General features: G+C 33.2%; 2 protein-coding genes across 10 annotated transcripts; one reads left to right on the top strand and one right to left on the bottom strand.

Annotated features, from left to right (window-relative positions):
* Nucleotides 1–199: 199 nt before the first annotated feature.
* Nucleotides 200–6,494, bottom strand: LOC142534151 (uncharacterized). 5 transcript variants are annotated; one of them, XM_075641077.1, is made up of 10 exons: nt 6,093–6,494; nt 5,456–5,499; nt 4,986–5,106; nt 4,764–4,890; nt 3,622–4,235; nt 2,971–3,265; nt 2,609–2,882; nt 1,948–2,112; nt 1,143–1,604; nt 200–764 (listed from the first exon to the last, which is right to left on the bottom strand). In XM_075641077.1, the coding sequence occupies exons 1-10, from the start codon at nt 6,274–6,276 to the stop codon at nt 489–491; spliced, it is 2,562 nt and encodes an 853-aa protein (XP_075497192.1). In that variant the 5' UTR covers nt 6,277–6,494; the 3' UTR covers nt 200–488. The 5 variants fall into 5 exon arrangements, with proteins under 5 accessions (XP_075497192.1, XP_075497210.1, XP_075497201.1 ...); XM_075641095.1 differs by having other exon boundaries at nt 1,143–1,571; XM_075641086.1 differs by having other exon boundaries at nt 2,615–2,882.
* Nucleotides 6,495–10,000: 3,506 nt separating this feature from the next.
* Nucleotides 10,001–21,661, top strand: LOC142534122 (uncharacterized). Of its 5 annotated transcripts, none has more exons than XM_075641047.1 (7): nt 10,001–10,184; nt 10,478–10,575; nt 14,307–14,437; nt 14,553–14,624; nt 17,311–17,344; nt 17,965–19,765; nt 21,057–21,656. In XM_075641047.1, exons 3-7 carry the CDS (start codon nt 14,328–14,330, stop codon nt 21,119–21,121), a joined length of 2,082 nt encoding a protein of 693 aa, XP_075497162.1. In that variant the 5' UTR covers nt 10,001–10,184; nt 10,478–10,575; nt 14,307–14,327; the 3' UTR covers nt 21,122–21,656. The 5 variants fall into 5 exon arrangements, with proteins under 5 accessions (XP_075497162.1, XP_075497152.1, XP_075497183.1 ...); XM_075641037.1 differs by having other exon boundaries at nt 10,475–10,575; XM_075641068.1 differs by lacking the exon at nt 10,478–10,575 and having other exon boundaries at nt 10,081–10,184; nt 21,057–21,661.
* Nucleotides 21,662–22,381: the final 720 nt, after the last annotated feature.

The following is a 22,381-nucleotide window of genomic DNA, read 5'->3' as shown; positions in this document are numbered from 1 at the left end:
AAATATATCATCTAAGGGATATCGTGATCTCTTTTGGTATAACCAAACATTTTAATATTAAAAATCATAAAAAGAAATAGTCAATGTATCGGACGCAATACGGAAGCAATCAAAAAACTTACCACATAATTTCTTTTTTAGAAAATATGGTCATAACCATTTCACATATGCCCAAATACCAAGCACAAGATCACTATAACATCCCAAATCCCATCCTATATTGACGCTAAAGGGGTTGCCCGGTTCTGTAGCTTTTCTTGAATTATAGTTTCTATTAGATCTTTGGCCAAAACGAAATAAAGAAAGATATTAGAGAAAAAGGCGTCTCCGCAAACAAACAATTAGCATCCACGTTCCTACCTTACATCAAAGATAAGTTCATCATAATACAACCTCATAGCAAAGGGCAGTGGCCAATCAAATCCACTTTGAACATCATAAAGGCCACACATTCACTCATGCCCCTGAGATACCAGGAGGTATTAGGGTTAGTAGCTACTACTCTGCCAGATTTGGGACTGCTTAAGCTGTCCTCGAGAGCCAGCGCTGTCTCTTGAGTTGTTCTTATGATCGAGAGTCATACCGGTCTGAGAATTGTAGAAGGTAGGGTGTCCTACAGTTCCATAACTCTGTGATGACTGCTGACCTTGCCTGAATCCACCAAGTTGTTGATTTTGGCCTTGATAACTGTAATATGTGTTGGCTGGGACAGTCGACATGGTTCTCGAATTACCTCCATGAAGCCAAATTGGTGAGTTCTTATTCTGAGAAACGCAAATGATAAAATACAAGTCAGCCTAAAACAATGATACAAAAAACAATCAACCCAACCATCCTAGCGACAGAATAGCACATAACCGATATTGTGTTTGCGTGTATTTCAAAGCATTATAATCTTTACATGAAAACGTTGATAAAATTAGTGCCAGAAGGTAATTTATACCTAGGAATTCAGTTTCAAAATTTTATCGAAACTCTGGTACGATATAATAATGGAAAGAACAGAGTACCAAAATCACATCAAGAGGTAGAAGCTTGGGTGACAAAATGGTACATACATGCATTCTTTTCTATGTAAAGAAATCGAAGATAATTAGATGCATAGATAAAAATCGATCATTTTCAGACCAAAAACACCATACCTGCTGAAGCGAGATCAAGTGGTGGTTATTCTTGAACTGAGAATTCAAAAGATCATCGTAGCTCAAAGTTGTCCCAGACGAGGTAACAGGTGGATTCACAGGGAAGTTTCCAGGAATTGTTGTAGAACTTCCAAAGCCACCGTATCCAGAAGCAATAGCAGCAGATTGAGGCAAACTACTGAAAGAAGCGCTATTTTTATACTGAGGGAGCATCGCGGCCAGAGACTGATGGTACGTGCTGTTACCCAAAAACGTTTGTTGAAAAGCAGAAGGCATGTACGTATAGCTCTGAGGCAAGACGGGGTAGCCAATCATATTGCCATAGGGTCCCAGAGGAAGAGTAGGTTGAGAATATGGGTGCATCGCAAGGTTATAAGGTAGAGGAGGTCCAGTTGCAACACTTGTTCCAGAAAGGCTCTGGTGACCAAGCTGAGAAGAAGAGAGATCAGAACTCTTCAGTGCCTAGAAGGTCCCAAAGCACAATCAGTCAAGTACAATGTGAACTAGAGTACTACTTAACTGTTAATACCACATGTTAAAACTCAGTTAGGGGGTCAAGCTATTTGACCGATTAAAATGCTATTGTCAATTCCCTCTGTTTAAAATATCCAACGGAGCCAGAAAGTCATTTATCAGAATGATGTAACTAATTTTTCTTTGTACCTGTAGACCTGAAGGTCCACAGACAAAGGAATAATATTACAAATAAAATAAATTGCAATTAAAGGAGCCAAAGAGATGGAGATTTTCTAACAAGAAGTGGAAAGTAAATTAAGAAGATCCATAGAGAACATAAAATGGGAACCTCAGGCATAGAAATTTCTGAAACACCGATGGAAGAGATAGAGTTCCCGTATCTACAAGATGTCGATTGTGCAAGAGAAAACGGCGAGGGCTGAATATCAGATTCTCTAATGGGGTGAACACTAGCAGCCAGCAGAGAGCTTGACAACGGATTTGTGTATGAATGCTGTCAAGAAACATCAGAAAATGAAAATTTCAAGAAAAAGTATAGAAGTATTTCTCTCCTGTCTTAAAAAAGGATAATCATCAGATCATATATCTAACGTTTCAAATAACAGAAATAGCAAATGTAAATTATTACCCATGCCCATGCCCGTGATGAGAACATCACCATAGGATATACTGTCAAAAAATCTTTTGTGCATGAAGTGTAATTACAGGATATCAAAACAAAGAGAATGGGGGTAAAGAGGCGGTCAAACTCTTTATAATTTGTGAATCATATTTAATTCCAAAGGGAACAACTTTGTCAATGGCTTGTAGTCCATCTAAGAACAAGGTCTTGGATTCGAGAATCAATTTTAACAAACCTAACCCCAACAAAAAAAAATGGGAACCACTTACGGTTTCGAAATCATGTGAACTTGCTTTATCACCATCATACAATCATTCAAGTAATCAAATCTAGTCACCGAGCCTAAAATAGTAACAAAAATGTTTACCATTGCATTTGAAAAGGGTGTAAGATTTTCCATCTGTGAAATCGTCTGATTATAAGAGGCATTTAAGTGTTGGACATCAGCAAAGGCGTGGCTAGGTTTAGAAGCAGGAAAAGAATATTGCAATCTATGAGCCACCTCAGCATTCTCAGGCTTCTGATCTTCTGGCTGTGAAGCAGGAGAAGCATCATAGCTCTGACCATGTAGATCACTTCTAATTGAAAAACTACCATCAGAAGCATTTCTAAGAGAATCATCAGCAAAGTACTCCGAATTTCTGCAAAAAATAGAAGAGAGATATTTAATTACCATCCATAATGAGAACAAGATAAAAACGGAATTCCAAGTGTAAATACAAGTTATACCTAGCGTCTGGAATCTCTGGACGCCCAAGTGATGAAACATCAGCCTTGCCGAGTGCATCTCCCAAGTTAGTTTTTACAGGTATAGACTTCATTGCCCCAGAACAAAATGTAGCACTAATGCCAGATCTAAAACTACCAAAACTCAATTGTGAAAAATCTGCAGAATGAACCTGCAGATGATCTGGAATAACCACAGAAGGAGTATCCCCCTCTAACGGAAACCCTCTATCAGCCATTCCAACACTTAGTTGTTGCAAGTTTCTTGTGACTGATGGGACTGAATCAACACCTTCAGCTGCAAATAATAACAGTCTAAAAAATTCAAGCACACACCAATACAACCACTGGCAGGACAATCAAAATGATTGAACATAAACAATGACGCACAAAAGATTTAGAGTGTCGAAAAGAAACAACCTGAATTGAGAGATCAACTTCTTCTTAGACCAATTAATTAGCACTAGAAGAGAAACTAATCTAGACAAGACCATATGGCCTTAATGAACATTCAAAGCTATTTCAACTTTTTCGTTCAACAGTGACTATTTTTTTACTTTACCTAAAATCCACAAAGAAGACAGCATGCTTAATTTTTGTGCAGACAAAAATATAGAAATTGTCAATAAAAGGTACAATTCTTCAAGCACTCACCTTGAAGATGCTCAGAATCATGACCTTGAGGCTGGTAAGAGCTCATCTTTTCGTACAAATCATTCTCAAATTCAGACGCACCTCTTGTATTGTCACCTTTAATACTCCTCCTAACACAGTTACAAAGAGAATCCACATCATCCAATCCAGGATTTTTGGAGGTTTCATCTTCAGTTTCCTTAACCTCATCTGCCTCCGATTGTCGATTGATAATGTCAAAAGGAACGCACGGTGCTTCCTGATGCAGCTCAAAATCCACACCATACTCTGTGACAGGGATCGTTTTCGTCTCAATTGAAGGCCAATCATCATAGGTGGGAACACGTTGGATGGAAGAAACTCTTGAGTCGTGGGTTTTGGACATTTGATCCTCAGAAAAATGTAACATTTGATGAGATGCCGCTACAACAGGAACCTGAACATTGTGCTGAGTTGTATTTGCAGCATTTGATGCTTTATTAGGCGGTCTACCCATCTTCACAATGTCAGCCATGGACAACCGACCAGGAACACCCACCCAGGTAGACTGACAACTAGAAGTTGGTTGTGCACTAGATGGCATACCTTCATTTATGTCCAGTAATTGCACTTCATTTTTGGCAGAAGTACCGATACTGCAACATACAATAAGTGAGAGGAATAAAAGCATTCACATGAAATATTATCAAGAACAGTAATGAGCCACAGCGTGGAAATTCTAGTTATCCTGCTTCTACTGAAAATTAATCACTTCACTGTCTCTGTGGGATCTAAAAATCAAGTCTTGGGACATAACAATACAATTTATAATTATTGAAGCCTCAACTCAGTTAGATTTTTCATCGAGCAACACTTAGATATTAAAACCGAGACAGGTATAAGCAGCATTACTTCCATAATGCACTAGGCAGAAATAAGTGCATATATGGACATATCTATTTTTAGATTTAGACACAAAACTTGCACGAGTATGAGAAACAATATACAATTGAGAGAGGCATCGGAAAAAAACAGACCTCAACAATAACTCTTCGATAAAAGTTAACAAAACCAATAGCTCATGATTTTGGTCAGACAAATGCATCTCAGTCCAAGTACTAAACTTACCAAATTTTCTTAATTGCAGCCTCAGAGAAATTTGGAACAAGTTAAAACAGACAAACCTGAAGCCAAAAGATCCTCTGCTTTCATATTTTCCCGACACAGGATGTGCTGACGATAGTGAACTTGTGTAAGGAGCTGATTCATTATCTTTCTTAAATGATGACTTTCCATGCAAAGGTGAGGACTCTGATAAAGAGAAATCGAAAATGTTTTTCAATGTCTTTTCATGATCCATTCTAGTTAATAATATAACAGGTAAATTTTTTATTGAAGGTTCATACCACCAAAAGAGTTATTCGGTGTTAAACCACCACGGCCATGAAATCGATCTAAAACATTCTTGCTGCCTTGATTTGAAGAATTATTAGCACTGCGAGGGTTAGAATCACTGATATCCTTGCCCTGAAAGGAGAGCAGTGTATTATAGCAAGTCAGAAAAAAACTAAATCGCATGCATACCAGATTTTACAACCCAGATCCAATTATACAAAATAAAAAGCAATATGCACACAGTAACAAGGTTCCCATCATCTTTAGAAATCGAACTATTCTGTTTTTGTTGCAAAAAGATAAAACAAACTACAAGCAGTGGAGACTACAAGCCAAAAAATCCCCGATTTGCTCCATTACAGATATGGATTTGATTTTATTTTTATATGTTTTTTTGCATACTGCATGTACGGGGAAAGCCAACTTTCGCAATCACAGTAGAACCCAGTCATGAAATTATCCGCTGACGACAATCACAAACCTCTTTTTTCTTCTCTCGTTTGCTCTTCACCTCATGAAAAGGATCTAGACAATTGCAAAACATGGATCAGAAACATGTTCAAACAATGAGAAATAATCAATGATTTCAACTTTAGATTTTCACGAGCAGTGACATTCAATTAGCTCGGTACTTCAATTAGGTTTAGCTCCAGATGAGAATACTCCTTTCTAACACAAGCTGAAAGGCCTACAAAGTAATCATAGCACCAAGGGGCAAAAATTCAACTTAAAGCCAATCACTAAATAAAAAATAAAAGGAAAAAAAAGAATATAGGACTAATGACCAGTTGCCTTTTGGAATCAACATCATGGGACACTATCGCCTAGACATAAGCGTTTGGAGAAATTCTTGAATAATACAAGAAACTCTAAATTTGCGTAGCAAAAAATCACACAAGATTCACCACGGTTTGCAAATACAACCCACCCAACCCCAGCGCCACGAAGTGTGGTTATTGAAACAGGAAAGTGCAGACACGTGTCCTAGACGTAAACGGACGCACAAAACATCCGAAACGCATGTCATAATTTCTTCCATCAAAATAACTCATAGACCCAGAAAAACCCTACAACAATGAACCCAAAAGAAAAAAAGATTTAGGGTTTAAAAGAAAAACCAAGACAGATAAGACGATTGACAGCTTCATTAGGATTCATATTACAATCCTTGAGTGCTGCATATATCTCCGCCTCCGAACAGCCCACTATCTCCTTCAAACTCTGCACTATCCTTCGCGACCCCGAGGGTATCGCCTGGACTCCGCCTCCACTGTCAACGCCGCTTCCCTTGATTGCATTCATCGGCTTTTCTTCTTCCAATTACTTCCTTCTTCCCCACTAAATTATTAATCAACAATTTATCTTACCAAAGTACCGCCAACAAACAAAATACTGGATATGCATTACTGTATCAGTAGAAGAATTAAGGAGTTAACTGAAGAATCTGCAGCTGTTAGAAGATTTGTGTCAAAGAACGAACGTTTCAGTTTGCGTTTATTTTAGGTGAGTGATGCTTTGTTTTGCGTTGAGGTTTATATTTAATAACGTTCACGAGAAAAGGGTTTTTTTTTTTTCCAAAATAATTAAAATATTATATAGATAAATTATATATCTGTTCTTCTTTTTTTGAAAGGATATATCTATTCTTCTATTCTTTTATTTTATTAAGATTGAGCACATGAACTACTTAAGAGGACACCAAGTTTTTCTTTCAATTTTACCCTTATATGATACTAATATTACACTTTTGCTTTTTGTTTTAATTTCAACACACTTTTATTTTTATTTTTTATTTCAACAATTCAAATATCAATTTAGCCACTCCATAAATTATCAAATTATACTTTAGTCAATCAATAATGATAAAAAATTTTTGCACACACAGCATCGCGTGTACATAATAAGTTGTATAAATTATTAGTTTATAGTTTATAATAAAATTTTCAGTTTATAGTTGATAATAAAATAATATATTAAATCTTCAATTAAATTATTTATTTTAAATAAATATATTTCCAATGACATTATTAAACGAATTTGAATGAAATAAATACGTAAATGATTAATTTAAAGTTTATAATTTTATTATCTTTAATAACAAAAATATATGTACATATATTTGAAACTCAACTGTCCAAACATAAAATTTATTGTTTATTTTAAAGTATTTAAAATATATATATATTAATTTCATTTAAAATCATATTATTTTTATCAGGCTTAGATCTAAGATAAGCGATCACCCACCATCTATCATTTAGATATTTAAAAGCATATAAAATTTGAAACGGTGAGCAATCATACCGCTTAATCGGTCATAGACGGTGTCTTTTAAAACATTGATTTTTTATTATAATTTTTATTTTTAAATGAGCTGAACTAAAAATAAATTCAGTATGAAAATAAAATCGGCAGATCAAAATATAATAAATAGATATCTATACTTCTATACTATTTTATTAAGTTTGAGATACCTAGAGTAACTGACTTTAGTGTCATGATTTGTTTTAATAATTATATATATTAATGAAATGTTAGAAGTTTAATGTAAGTTATATGTAGTTAAACAGATAAGAGTCATTTTTTTTTTGGGTTTATGTTCAATTCGTACTGAAATCATTTTTTTATTCTTTTATTTTTAAATTTTTATATCAAAATTACAGTGTAGTCCATCATTGTTTCTTATAATTATATTTTGATCCTCATTTAAATATAAATCAAATGAATTATAAAAAATATTATTCAATCACAAGCTGCACTAGTATATATATATAGACACACACAGTTGCATCGAAAACATATGCAAGTCATACCTTATATATATATATATATATATACTGCACACCTACCGTGCACACTTGTGCGAGCACCGATGAGGTGAAACTCACCCATTGGATGCACATCATCGGTGCTCACATAGGTGTGCACGGTAGGTATGCAGCATATCAAAACTAATTATATATATATATATATATATATATATATATATATATATATATAAGTTGGTGTAATTTATATCCAAATTATCAGTTTATAGTTGATAATAAAATAATATATTAAATCTTAAATTAAATTATTTATATTTAAATAAAATATATTTCAAATTACATTATCAAGTGAACTTGAATGAAATAAATATGTAAATGATGAATTTAAAATTTATAATCTTATTATCTTTAATAACAAAAATATAAGTAAAATGTCTAAAAAAATAAAATATGAATTTCGGATTTAAAATCATTTTACTTTTACCTTCAGACTTAGGTCTAAGATAAGCGATCACCCACCATCTAACATTTAGATATCTAAAAGCATATAAAAGTCAAAACGGTGAGCAATCATACCGTTTAATCGGTCCTATAATGTATCTTTTAAAACATTGATTTTTTATGATAATTTATATTTTTAAATGAGCTGAACTAAAAATAAATTCTGTATGAAAATAAAATCTGCAGACCAAAATATAAGAAATATAGGGGTGTATTGGTTATAGACTTTTAATGACTTTTATAGAGTTTAAAAGTCTAGAGTTATTTAAACTAGACTTTTATATACTCCATAAAAGTTTAGTGGTATTCAATGTAAACTTTTGTAGAATTTTAAAAAGTCATGTGGTATTCAAACTTGACTTTTAAAAACTCTACAAAAGTCTATAAGTATTCAAAATGTCAATAAACTTTTAATGACTCTATGGAATTCTATTAAGTACAAGAATTATAGTCTAAGGTACAACAATAAAATGTCAACAAAAGTTTTTGATTCAACCTAAAGATTTGGATGTACATTTAATTGAGAAATCTCTCAAATTCAATACAAACTTTCTATTCTTTTCTCATCTATTTATTTTTTCTTTTATCTGTACTTTTTAAAAATATAATTAAAATTTAATTTTTTTATTAATTATTATATAATATTATATTTTTAATTATTTTCTTTAATTTTAGTTAATCTATATATTAAATTATTGTTTAAGCAAATTCATACCGATACTATATCAAAATTTTCGGTATACCGAACCAAAAAAACCTTACATTTTAAAAAATTTTATAATTTATTGTTTTAAAATATTATATATTTTAAATTTTTTGTATATTTTTTCGGTATTTCGGTATATACCAAAATTTTCAAATTGGATATCGTTACCGTACCGAAAAATTAGGTATTGTTACCGTACCGTATCGAAATCTTCGGTATACTTAAAATTCGGTAAATTCAATATTTTTTTGTTATGGTAATCTCGGTATATCGAAAATTCGGTATTTTTCCAACCCCTAACAGGGTTTGTATTGGCATGTGCTATATTACACAATTTTCTTTGAAAGAAGTGTCAATTTGATGAATTTCAAATTAAACTAGATAATGAGGCTCAATTGTCTTCATCAGCACAAGTTTATGAATGTGACGACTTTGATCAGTTATTTAATACTCAAAAACAACAACGAGCAAATGCTAATGCATGGAGGGATATCATAGCCAATGGAATGTAGAACGATGTTGATCAAATTGTCAGTAATGATTAGATTTTTTTTATAAAAGACTACTCATTATTTTGAGTGTTCTTTTAATAAAATTTTATTATGAACTTATAAAAATATTATTCATTAATATGTTGAATTGACATAAATAATTGAAATTTTAATTTCAATAAATTGGATAGTTCATTTGTCGTTTTTCACAAATTAAATTGATTTAACTTCTAAATAAGTAAAATTCATTTACATTCATAAATAAAAAAAATAATTTAAAATTGAAGATGTTATCTATGTTTAATAATTATTTTAAAAAAATTAATAAAAAATAAATCACAATTATAAACTACAAAATTCACATAATTCTATGAAAAAGTTTACAAAAGTCTACAAAAATCTTGAAAAATAGTCTATAAGAATCTATGAAATTTGTTTTAAAATTTTATGAGATTTTATAAAAATTAATAAAAATCTATAAACTCTACAAAAGTCAATTATTTGAAAAAATTATTAAAATTTTTGAAAACATAGAATGAATACTGGCATGTATTACAATTGCATCCAAAACCTATGCTCACCTTATTGAAGTAGGTCAGCGTGGGTGGAGACGGTCAGTGCTGCAATTGGAAATAAATACGAGAAAAGAGGAAGACAACGTACGAGAAAAGGGGAAGACAACATAGAAAATCGAGGAGAGGGGGTCTTATACGGCCGAACAGAATCCTGGCGCTGAAACGGCATGTAAGTGCAGTTGAATTTTTTGAACTCTTGATTTTGTCTGTTGAAACTTAATGGGTCATTTGTCATTGAATTTGAAATTGAGTTACTATGCAGGCGAGATGATAGTAAATGATCAATCACTCCATTTAAAAGTTGCGCAATTTATTTTCTGGATTTCTGGAGATATAATTTGAATATCTATTATTATAACTTTGCTAACTTTTCAAGGTCGTAGACATCTCTGGGCGTTATAGAATCTACAAAAAGTTTTATCACGATAGAGATTCTATGAATGCTCTTTGCTTTTTTAGCAGTGAGGTTATCTCAAAAGCTCAGGGAATTGATTGCTCGTGGCTCGCTAGATTACAATTCCTGGAAATAGTTGATTTTAGAGGTTGAAAATACTTGTCAGGTAACTCTAGATTGTTGTCTTTTGCCTTCTCAACTATTAATATCTTGTAGAAATGGACAGGACCACAACATTATTTTGGGAGCAATAAACCTCTACTGGAAATTTTTGCTATGGAAACATGCTACTTGGGTCTTTGAATACTTTAAAAAGTTTATACGGCACATCCATATTAGCTATAGTGTTTAGTAAAGTGGTAAACTTTTTTTGGTATCAAATTTTGGTAATCGTTCCATTCTGATGAGATGCAGTGTCGCGTAATTAATGGGAGGGGATCTTAGAGTAGCAGTAACTATTCATATTGGAAAAACGATAGAGACAATAAAATTGAGCTGCTTTAAAATTTTAAATTTTGATCTACATGTCATCACTAGTTATAAATTTTGGTTGGTGAAGGGAGACCAGGCTTGCATATTATTTACATAAAAAATATGAAAATTCTCTGAAAGAAATGTTATGCTTGTTGAGGAACATGGTCGATTAGATACAGGCTGATACATTAAAACCTGCTGCAATTAAGGGCTAAAGAACTCTGAAAGCTTTCTATGAATCTTTTAGTAATTGATGGGCATCTGGTTAATGGTCTAATATCTATGTCTCAATTACAATTAGTGAATCACACATATTGCAATTTCACAATGTGCTTTATGAAATTGGAAATTTAATTAGCTGGCGTATTGGATTGTAAAAATTTCTAAAGTTTCTGTAGTAGAATACAATAATAGGTTAGTCGTGAATGGCGATGTGATTGGATGTACGAGCGTATGCTTGTACTGAATTGGTTATTACGTATACTAAATCATGTGTGGTCATGAGGATGATATAGATACAATTTCCATGTCATATGACTCTTTTTTGGAGAAATTTCCTTTGTGTCACTGGCACTTGGAAAGATATGAAATAATTAAGTCATAGTATCAATAAAAAAAAAGTTCATAGTAATAAGTAACATGATTAAAATTCTTCAATTATCCAAATCAAGTTCATCTTCTTCCATCAAATCATCAGAGTTCCCAGAACTTTCGGACTCGTAACTTTTTTGGTCTTCATAATTTTCTTGATCAACATCAATTTCTTCTTTCTTTTCATCCAAAAGATGTGAAATCAGTCTTTTTTGGTTGTTTCAGATGTAATTGGAGTGTTGGTTTGCTAGGGTTTGGGCTTGGGCTTTTTGTTTTAAACAAGTGATTAAAAACAATTCACTAGCGCGCTTGAGTGCACTTACAAGCTAGTCCACGCAAGCGCCTGGGCTCGCCTTAGCAAATCGCTGCGCCTGGGATGACCCCAGGCATAAGGGGCTCACCCGGTGGTGCCTCTCGCCTTTGGCAACTATGTTACATATGAATATGTAAATTATAAATCCACGGATCATGCAACTCATTCCTATTGCAAACTATCTTTTCGAATTCATTCACAATATAAAATATCACAGAAGTTAGCTATGCTTCAATAATGCAAAGAAAACAGTAACACAAGCAAGAACGAAGCAAAAATCGAGTTTTTGGCCTTAAATCCCAACAACTATAAAGTCTAGCTACTAAACATCATCATGAAATTATCAAAACAATGATTAACACAAAGTTTTTAAACTAAAAATACTAGAAGAAATGAAGAAAAGAAGGAATGCTGCGTGAAAATCCCGAGTTCTTCTTGCCTCCTCGACTCCAGTTTTTTTCTCTCATGCGGCGGATCTCCAAGGTGAAGTTGATATGTCCAAAAATTCTGAAATGATGCTTAGAAATCGTTTATTAGGGCTCTCAATGTAGATAAGAATCAAGAAACTTGATAACAAATCAATCAAATCATGTTTCCTTATCGGATCACGCTAGGGCGATCAAAATCACCTGCCTAGCGCGAGATGCTTGCTTTTTTTCCTTCTTTACTCGGGCGCCTTGTGGCGGGCCAAAACACCCGCCCTAGCACGAACTCTACGCAAATTTCACTCTGTATTCATCCTTTGGGCGCCCAGCGCGTTGGAGCGGACAATTTCATCCGCCCTAGCCCGTCATGCTCGCATATCTGGCCCGTGTTTTCTTCGTTTTTTTTATCTCATTCAACTACAAAGCAAACCGAAATATATGAGGGACAATCAATGTGCATAATATAGCTCAAAAGAACTAAAAATAGACCCAACATAAACGAAACATGAAAGAATGAAGTTCAAAATGAGACAATAAAATATTTAAAATCGACACATCATACTAACCTTTTGCTCGCCATCGAGCAAAATAAGTTATAAGACACAACACTGACTAAACAAAATCAACTCATTGGTGAGTTCATGTTTCAGTTATGCCTCACTGAATATGCAACATATTTCTCATCACTCAGATTAAATCGAAGCGATAAATTCCTCACCACTGGGAACTTCTATAATTGAACAATAAGCCGGAATCGAGCTTTAAATTGCCAAGAACTGAAACAAAATTTCAGCAAGGTGCAATGGTGGTGGTCATGCGGCATAAGTTCACCGGAGAAACTCGATTCGAGATGGCTCAACGTGAAATAGGTCCGGTTTGGTCGGAAAATGTTATAGAGTTCGAGTACCGCCTTCCTTATGTCACAACCTTGCACAACATCAGTAAAACAGTCGGAAATCGAGAGGTTTGTAAAGCCGTGCAGGCAAGGATCGCGCCTAGGGTTTTCGGGTTCGTCTCAAGTCGCGATTATGAAAGCTTTTTTGAAAGAATTTATAAAATATTTTATATAATATTTTAACAATAGTTTTAAGAATAAATATAGCTCCTATTAGACAATTATTTATAATTTTTTTTATAAAAATGTTTTTATGAATAAATATTTTGTAAAAAATACTTTTATAAAAAAGTTTTATAAGTAATTGTTTAATCGGAGACATATTCTTAGAACAATTTAAAATATTTATAAAAATTTTGTATATAATATTTTATAAATACTTTCAAATGGATTTTAGAATCGCGACTTGAGCTGAACCTGAAAACCCTAGGCCTCCTCAATTCCGGCTGTTTTACCGACGTTGTGCTTGGGTTCCGACATAAGGAAGGTGATATTCGAACTTTAGAACACTTTCCGACCAACCCGATCTTTTTCACTTTGAGCCAGCCGTGAACCGAATTTCTCTGGTCATCTTATGCCTTGTGACCACCAGCATTGCACCTTGCTGAAATTTTGTTTTAGTTCTTGGCGATTTTGAAGCTCGATTCCAGCTTATTGTTCAATTATAGAAGCTGCCCGGGGTGAGGAATTTTATTGACTCAATTTAAATTAATTTTGGCTCAAATATCACATCATTATTGGTTAATTACTGGGTTAAGACTTAAGATCGTAGTTAAAAGAGTTGATTGACTTCTTGTTATATTCCGGCGAACCTATAAATTATTATTGAACTAGTACTGCAATTATCTTTAACGATATTTCGATAATTATGCAATTTTGTTGCGAATATTCTAGCCAAGAAATATTCGAAATATTAATATTGTGAATTTAGTAATTTGTGCGATTTAAACTAAAATATATGAGCTTGGGTATTTTAGTTGAAAGTCGTAATTTTCTGAAATATTATAAAGCGTAAGTTGTTGATTGAAATTAAGGTTGATGATTAATCGTTGACAGCGTTAGCAATAAAACTAAATATAATGCTGCTCGTATTTATTTAAAAGTTGCTGATTTTACTTTGCTTGAGCTTCGCGGAAAGTTGCTACTGGTAATTGAGGGGAATTTTTCTGACTCCTATTTCGGCGATTTTATTTTTCAAGCTTCCTTCACAACTCGACTCTATGGAGGAGAATTTTGAAGGACCAACTGAAAGAGGATGGCATAAGGAAGATTTTAAAGCTTTGACATCTCAACTTAAGGAGCGTGAGTCTCTTCTTAGGCTCAAGCGCCGGTAGTTAATTCTTCCAACCACTTTTCCTTCCATTCCTTTTGTCTCTTTATCATATTTTTTATGTTCATTCTTATGACGCATGTTTTGTAATTAAATATGAAAAATTACTTCGTAGATGTTTGATGGGTCTATCCTTGTCCAAAAGAGAACAAGAACGTGCTGAAGAACTAATGCCACCCAATGATAAGTATGCACAAAATTTTGTTTTTCTTTTGTTTTTGTTTTCATTTGAGTGTACTTTTTTAAACCTTTTTTCAGTGTGATGTGATCATGGTGGATAATTCTAGTTTCGGGGGTCATTATTGATCGAGAAAAGAACACTGTTTAGAATCAGCCTTTAAGAATCCCATACTGGTTCAACAAGAAATTGTGGTGTGGCTTACAAGTCTAGAAAGCTCGTCTAACAAGAAATGTGGTGTGGCTAACAAGTCTAGAAACCTAGTTTTATGAGCTTGGTGTCTCCTTTCTAGCTTATAGCCTCCTAAGAATTGTAGCGGTTTTTTTTTTTAAATTTGTGGATGAAATTTTTTAAGGTCAAGTACTATGATATTGTCACCCTAAAACAACTGTGGCTTTCGATTTGTGCTACTCCAATATGTAGAGTCCCACACACATTTTATGGAAAACACTAGAAATTCTTGTCCATATACTACTCATCTTTGATTATGTAGGAAATTCCTGGTATAGATTTTCTTTGTTTTTTGTATAATTTTTGTTTTCCATATCCTTTTATTATTACATGTTGCTTTATGTTAAACATGTTGATTAATTGATAAAAAATCATTGAATAAATGTGAAAAACTTATGTATGAACTATGTCTCTATATTTTTTTTCTATGTAAATTGAACTGCTTAAAAATAGGTTGAACTTTAGATAAATATATGTTTTGATGGTGAAAAATTCAGACTCCCTGTTATGTTAACTTGAATAAAGCCATATGATCACGTTTCTAAAGAGAAACTGTACTGGCTGTCTGGATTTGAAGGTAATCCTTTAAATCTCTAAAGGTTTGGCTTTAAAGAGAGTTTGAGTATGATTTAACACATAGCAATGAGTATGAAGTTTTCACTGTCAAAATACTTGATGTATACTGTGATAGTGGTGATACTTTGAAAGGAATTATAAGACTTAAATTGTAGATGACTGAAGTAGGGATGTGACTGAAGTAGGTTTGGACAAGGTTGGGTTTGGGTAGGAGGTAACACAAAACAACCACAATGTTTTAATTGGAATGTATTTTAAATTATGTTCTTATATTATTTGCCGACTTGGAGGAATATTTTCAATAGACAAGAAAATAAAAAAATTATTATTATTAACCCCATCAATATGATTAATAGTTTTTGTTTATTTTTGTAAAAAGACCTGAGTTTTCTATGTGAAAATTTGTTAATTCATTTTGACATTAGGGATGTGTTAATTTTGTCATTTTAAAAAATAAAAATAAATTGTAAATGTGTTCCATTAAGCTTTCGGGTATATGTTTATGATATTGAAATATTTTGCGTTTACGTTTTTTTTAAAATGGGGTTTGTTATTTTTGTCATGTGAAACCTAACCTATTTTTAAAATAATATTTTTTAATTTTCCCACATAATCATATTCTGTCATTTATCGTCATATCAATTCCTCAATCAATGACTTTGTATTTTAAATTTGGATTATACTTATTTCATATTTTATCACGTGCATTGCGTGAGCAACGAACTGATAATCTTGGATATGTTACTTCATGTTAAACATGCTGATTAATTTGCTTGAGTTCATAAGAGAAATATGAAAAACTAATATGTCCTTGTATGTTTTTTTCCTGGGTTTATTGAGTTGTTTCGAAGAAGGTTGAATTCTAAATAAATCAATATTAACGTTTTGGTGAAAACATCACACTCCCTACTATCTGTTAATCACAATAACCAAGTTTATAAACAGAATCTATACTGCCTATCAAGGTAATCCTTTAAATCTATAAAGATTTGGCTTTAAAGAGTTTGAATATGGTTTCACTCCATGGTTAACATGTAGCAATGAATTTGAAGATCTGTGTCAAAAAGTTTAACATGTACTGTGATGGTAGTTATATTTTGAAGGGAATTATAACACGTTAAATGTAGATGGTGAAGTCGGGATGTGACTGGGAAGTGGAGTTGGACAAGGTTGGTAGTTGAGGTTTGGATATGAGGTTACACAAATAATCATGATGTTTGGAATGAATTTTAATTTATGTTCTTATATTACTTACCAACTATGAGGAATATTTTTAAAAACAAGAAAAAAAAAATTTGTTGTCAATGACCCCACGATATAATCAACATGATATATAAATTTTTTTGTACATTATTTTTTCTAAAAAAAAATTGAGTTTGCTATGTGACATTTGCTTTATTTTGATATTAGGGCTGTGTTATTGTCTTTTTAAAAAATTGTCAATGTGCATTAAGCCTTCGGGTGTATGTTATGAACTTGAAATATTTTGTATTTTTTTACAGAAAAGGGTTTTGTTATTATTGTTAATTGTGAAACCTTTTCTATATGCGTAACCATATGCTTCAACTCCATAATATATTTATTTTTAAAATAATATTGCCTACTTTCCCACATGGTCATATTTTATCATTTATCATCATTTTATTAATCAGTCAATGCATTTATATTTTAAATTCGGATTATACTTATTTCCTAATAATTTATGGCCACACATTGCATTTGTGCTTTAATGTTTTGATAAATGCGGTTCCGCATTTTTTGTTTTTTCCTTGATGATATTATTGTCTTTGATGTTTTGATAAATGCGGTTCCGGGTTTTTTGGAAACATCTTACTGATTTTTGAGTGAATAATAGTGGTGAAGTGTTTTTACTCTTTTTTTTTGGCAGGATTCTACCTGAGTCAATAGTTAGAGAGGACGATGTGAGTTTTCTTACTATACTGTGTTATAACACTTCATTAATTGATTTTGGATTATTTTAATGGTTTGCACTCGGTCCCTTCATTTTTTTCTGTGTAAGCATAGGGGTGTAGGGTTGAGGCATTGACATTCTCATTACTTCTCTATAGGACATCCTTATCAGGTTTTCTAGTGATATTCTGGGTGAAACTGAAGTTTCGGTGGAAAGTAGCAGCGATGAAGTGAAAGAAAAAGACTAAGTATGACTTGGATAGACACACAAGAAACTTCAATAGTATTTAGAAAATAATTACTCAATATCTATTTCAATTTTGATTTTTGAGCACTATATGACTCTTGAACTTCATCTCCTCTACCTGCAAACTTGATTTTTATTAGGGAAATAAGATCATACGTCCTGACATAACTTAGATCATATGTCCTGACTTGCGTTGACTACTATGAAATTATGAAATATCTGATTTATTTTTAAGAAAATTGCACTGGTCACATTCTTTTGGTCCTTTTATCACATGCTTCATGTAGTGGTTTAATTGCATACTTTGAACACATGCGTGAATTTACATTCTGCATATGGAGGTTATTTTGTCTGATGTTCTGGAAATTTGATGTTTCATTCCAGGTGAACTATGATGACATAAGGAGTTGCGTAGAAAGGGGATATAATGCATATAACTGCAAAATGGAAAACCATGGTGTTCTAGAGGGTTTACAAATTTTTAATTCCCACGATGATCTCAAAGATGTATTCTTCCTTCTTGATGACATGACAAACAAAGGGTTATATTCTTTCGTTGAGATACTCACGGGGGGATTAGTTAAATACGAAAAAACCAATTGGTGTATGAAGAAGATAATTAGAGAGTTTCTTCCTGAAGTTCTTGCTGATAAGAGTGACATTTCCAAAACAAGATTGAAACATATTTTTCAACTACTGAAAGATGTGACAATTTTTCGTGGGTATCAGGCGGTTTGTCCAACTCCTTCTGAAGCTTATTGCGCTGCAGGTATCAAGATACTGGATGGGCTTGAGGACTTCCCTTTTAGAGCGTTAAGCGCTATGCATAGGAAGGTGAGAGGAGTTAGGGGATACATCCCAACCCTGCAGTCACCAAAATCTGGATGGAGCCGTGATGGTTTAATCAATGTAATAAGGAAAAAGTGCATGGAGATGCTCTTGGATCTTAGTAATGGTAATGAGCCTGCAGAATCGTTAGCTGGGGCTTTAGGAGTTGCTGGCTTGACATTAAAGCTGATACTTAACCAGCCTGCTGCAATAGAATTTAGGAAATTTTCACCCGAAATCGAAGCATTACAAAATGACATAGCAAGGGCTATTTTCTTCATAAATGATCCGAAGAGAGTAAGCTTGATCGAAGTGAGAAGAGTGAACGTTTTACTGTCTCCTAATGTTGAGATGTCGATCAGAAGTTTACGGAGGGCTGTAAGGAATTTATTGACTGAATATCTTTTTGAGTGCAGCGATATGGACAAGGTCCCAAATTGTTTACTGGAAACTCTTGACATCATCATCAATAATAGATCTCGACGTCCACGTCTCAGAAGATCGCCCTCTTCAGGGATTCATACCAAAGAGTTAGTGGAGGAGGAAATACAAAAGGAGGTAGAATATGTATTAATTGTCAGTGCTCAAGCAAAAGAAGTTGTATGGAACATTCTACCTGAGTATGCATTTGATCGAGATTTTTCTAACGCATACATGGAGGATTTAGAAAAAAGTGATATCCTCTATATATCAGATGACGATGAACAAGTAAGAGAGAACCCTCAGTATGGTGGACATTATTCTCATGATTCATATTGTGGTTCAGAAAGCATTTGTGAAACTTCACCTGTATCAACAGCTAAATCAAATTGCTTTTCCCCTCTTCTGTCCCCAAGCAGTAAGTTGGATGTACCTCTAATGTCTTTTCATACCACAAAAATGGACCCAGATAAAAACCATAGTTTTGTTCATTCCGCAAAATGCGGGGACTCAAAAGTACTAGATTGTTCATTCACAGATACGAAACATAACCTACCAGGATGTTTTGGGGGATGTGGATTGGCTTATCCTGATCCTCTTAAAGCGACAATCAAGAAAAAACTATTTTCTCTATCTAACTCACCTGACACCAGCCACAATGAAATTAGTGGTGGAAAGACGACAAAATTCTCATTTTCCACCTCAAAATTAGAATTTTCTGATGCACCAGTTGAACAGAAAATCCCCTTCCCTGAGCAGAGCAGGAGTGTTAATCAATACCTTGAGGTGCAGGAAGCTTGTGATGCCGTGAGTATGGTCGCCTATCGGTTTATAGGTCATATGTTGGACGAGCTTGCTAAGATGAAAGGCTTAGAATTACGTCAATGTGATAGATTATACCTCCGAAGTAGTGCTTCAGTTCTTAAAGATTCTGAAGGTAAAGTATCCACATCTGTCCTTATGTTTATGATACAAGGAGGTTTTGATGGTTAACATGTCTTGTGCTTTTAGTGATTATCTTACCTTGTGCTTGCCTAATTTGGTGAATACGAAACTATGGTTTCTATGGACCATATTGTATTTTTCTTGCAAACTCTATAGGCCGAAAATCAATTTTTTTTAAGGTTTTAAAGAAAGCATAATTGTTGCTGATTCTCTGTGGGTTCTCGTGGACTGCTTTTAAACTGCACTATGAATTTAAAAATATAGTCCGACATTTATTTCAATAGGCATCCACATTCTATTTGTCAATAAGTTCATTACTTTTACAAGGAACCATCGTAATTATATTAGTTGAGAATTTAATCTAAGTTCATCCACTACAGTTTTACAAAATGCTCAGTCCCTTGTAAATCCCTCATCTATTTTGTCACATTTCTGCATTTATGTACTAAGCCGCCTGGGCCTCCCGAAAAATTCTTCTTTCACAAGAGTTGGTGCGTTCTTCTGTTTATGGAAGATAATTTTCTTTTAGAGGATCACGTGTTTTCAGACTTGTCTTTTAGTATTCTTAAATAGTCGCACATTTATGTTTGTATTTTAAGTAATACATAAACAAATAGATTTACAGCTATGTATTTTTGTTTGAATAAGTTTTCTGTAATGTACATTATCAACATCCCTTTTTCAGAGCGTCTTGTTGTCAAGTTTTTCTCCGCTTTCCCCCCTTTGTTTTTTGCTAATGCCTGGTTGCAATTATGCGGTTGCATCAATGTTCAAGTTAGCACATTTCCACATTTTAAGAACAGAAATAAATTAGCAATCGTTTGAAGAGTAACGAAGTTTTTTGATTGGGATGGAATCTTATTTCTTAAGTTGAATAAAGTCGATTACAAGTCAGTCTTAAGGTCTAAACCTGATGAATATTTGCTTCACTAGTTAAAAAGCGTTCACAGTCAAGGGCTGTAGTTGGTGTTCTAAAGTTGTGTTGTGAAAATTTGTTGATACGTGTTGATCAATATTAGGAGCTACATAGTTGAAATGTTGGGTGTTTTGGCTCATAAGTTATTGCTCTGGTTAGAGGAGAATGTAGGACACACTGACCAAGTTACATAATTCTACCCCCATTGAAACTTGGTTGATATTTAGTTTGATTACCTACTCATTTTTGCGTTCGAAATGCTTAAATTATTTTTTTAGATTGCTTTGGCTCGATGTGATTTATGAGTTAGAAATTTCAACCATGATTTTATCATATATTCTCACTATTCTATTGTTTTCTCCTACAGAATCCCCTCACACTTCTTTAGCAGCCAAGTTCTCAAGAATGTGGAAAGATGCGCTGGAGCACTGACACTTATCATTTACAAGCTCATGAAAGTGTGCCTTCGTGAAGGGTCAGTCTTGTTCATCGTCGATAACACCCCCACAACTCGAAACATCATGTCAAATTCTGCTGACTTATCAACAAAACCACGAGAAGCTGTCATGTTCCTGCCTTGCCGAATCGTTATATTATGAAATGGTATTAGTTCTATATATATAGGATTCCTGCCTTGTATGTATCATTAATTGCGGAAAATAGTCATCTGTGTGCTAACGTAGCGAGATTGGTGTTCTAAAATTAGACCAAAAAAATCTAGACATAAGAATCTCAGGATTGCCCTCCAAATCCCTGTTTTGGGTTAAAGCCCACCTCAAGATTATGGTTTCTATCACATTCAAGGGATGAGAATACACCAAGGCTCCGTTTGAATTTTGTGAGATAATATGATGCATGATGTAAAATATGTAGATCAGGGCAGTTAAAATTAAACCATGTTATACATGAAGAAATTTCTTTAATCGAAAAAATTGGGTGCTATCACATAGTTTTGTATCAGCTAAGTTTATGATTGTGATGCGATCGTAGATGATCAAGTTCTTAAGAAAGCATGAGATCTGTTTAAGTTGTCGAAAGATCCATTTTTTTACCCTTCTTTATTTCTTTACACGGTCAATGTGTTTATGAATAAAATAACTTTATGTCACTTCATATTTTCCATAGATTTACATCAATTTATGTGTATTAACATGCTAGTTGAAAATAATTTTAATTATTAAATATGTTGCGTACACGACGTGTGAATAATTCACACTGAAATTTATGTATGTTCCGATTAATAATTCAATTCAACCTTGAGTTTCATCATTTGATGTATTAGAGATTACTTAAAAAAAATATACTTCATAAAAATATTAATCAAGAGATGTATCTAGACTGTCTTAGGCTCTTGGCTACCAATAAAACATGAAATTAGAAGGCTAGATGCATGTTTCAGTGTGAGATGAAGTTGTCGTGCTAATGTCATCATCGATAATTTTATTAAATGTTCATGCTGTGATTAGAACATAACTTACTAATATATATACGTGGGTGGTTACAACGCCATAACTTACTAATATATAGAATTAAATTATTTATTTTTAAATAAAATATATTTCAAATGACATTATTAAGTGAATATGTTACATAAATTTTTTAACAGTGATTGAAAATAGGGTGATAAAAATATGATTCAAAGTGATAGTGAATATTTTATATATTATCTACTTATTATGTATTTAGTTTCAA

This window comes from Primulina tabacum, chromosome 2, assembly GCF_025594145.1.
Source record: "Primulina tabacum isolate GXHZ01 chromosome 2, ASM2559414v2, whole genome shotgun sequence".
NCBI lineage: Eukaryota > Viridiplantae > Streptophyta > Magnoliopsida > Lamiales > Gesneriaceae > Primulina > Primulina tabacum.
The sequence above is the reverse complement of the archived record's forward strand: the minus strand, read 5'-3'. Positions and strand labels throughout refer to the sequence as shown.

Excerpts from the sequence above, each read along its gene's own strand:
- LOC142534122 (XM_075641068.1), top strand. The coding sequence starts at position 14,328 with ATGGAGGAGAATTTTGAAGGACCAACTGAAAGAGGATGGCATAAGGAA. Across the intron at positions 14,438-14,552 it reads CTTCTTAGGCTCAAGCGCCG|ATGTTTGATGGGTCTATCCT; the intron begins GTAGTTAATTCT and ends ATTACTTCGTAG. Across the intron at positions 19,766-21,056 it reads AGTTCTTAAAGATTCTGAAG|AATCCCCTCACACTTCTTTA; the intron begins GTAAAGTATCCA and ends TTTCTCCTACAG.
- LOC142534151 (XM_075641077.1), bottom strand. The coding sequence starts at position 6,276 with ATGAATGCAATCAAGGGAAGCGGCGTTGACAGTGGAGGCGGAGTCCAG. Across the intron at positions 4,891-4,985 it reads ACCGAATAACTCTTTTGGTG|AGTCCTCACCTTTGCATGGA; the intron begins GTATGAACCTTC and ends TCTCTTTATCAG. Across the intron at positions 3,266-3,621 it reads TGATTCTGAGCATCTTCAAG|CTGAAGGTGTTGATTCAGTC; the intron begins GTGAGTGCTTGA and ends TATTATTTGCAG.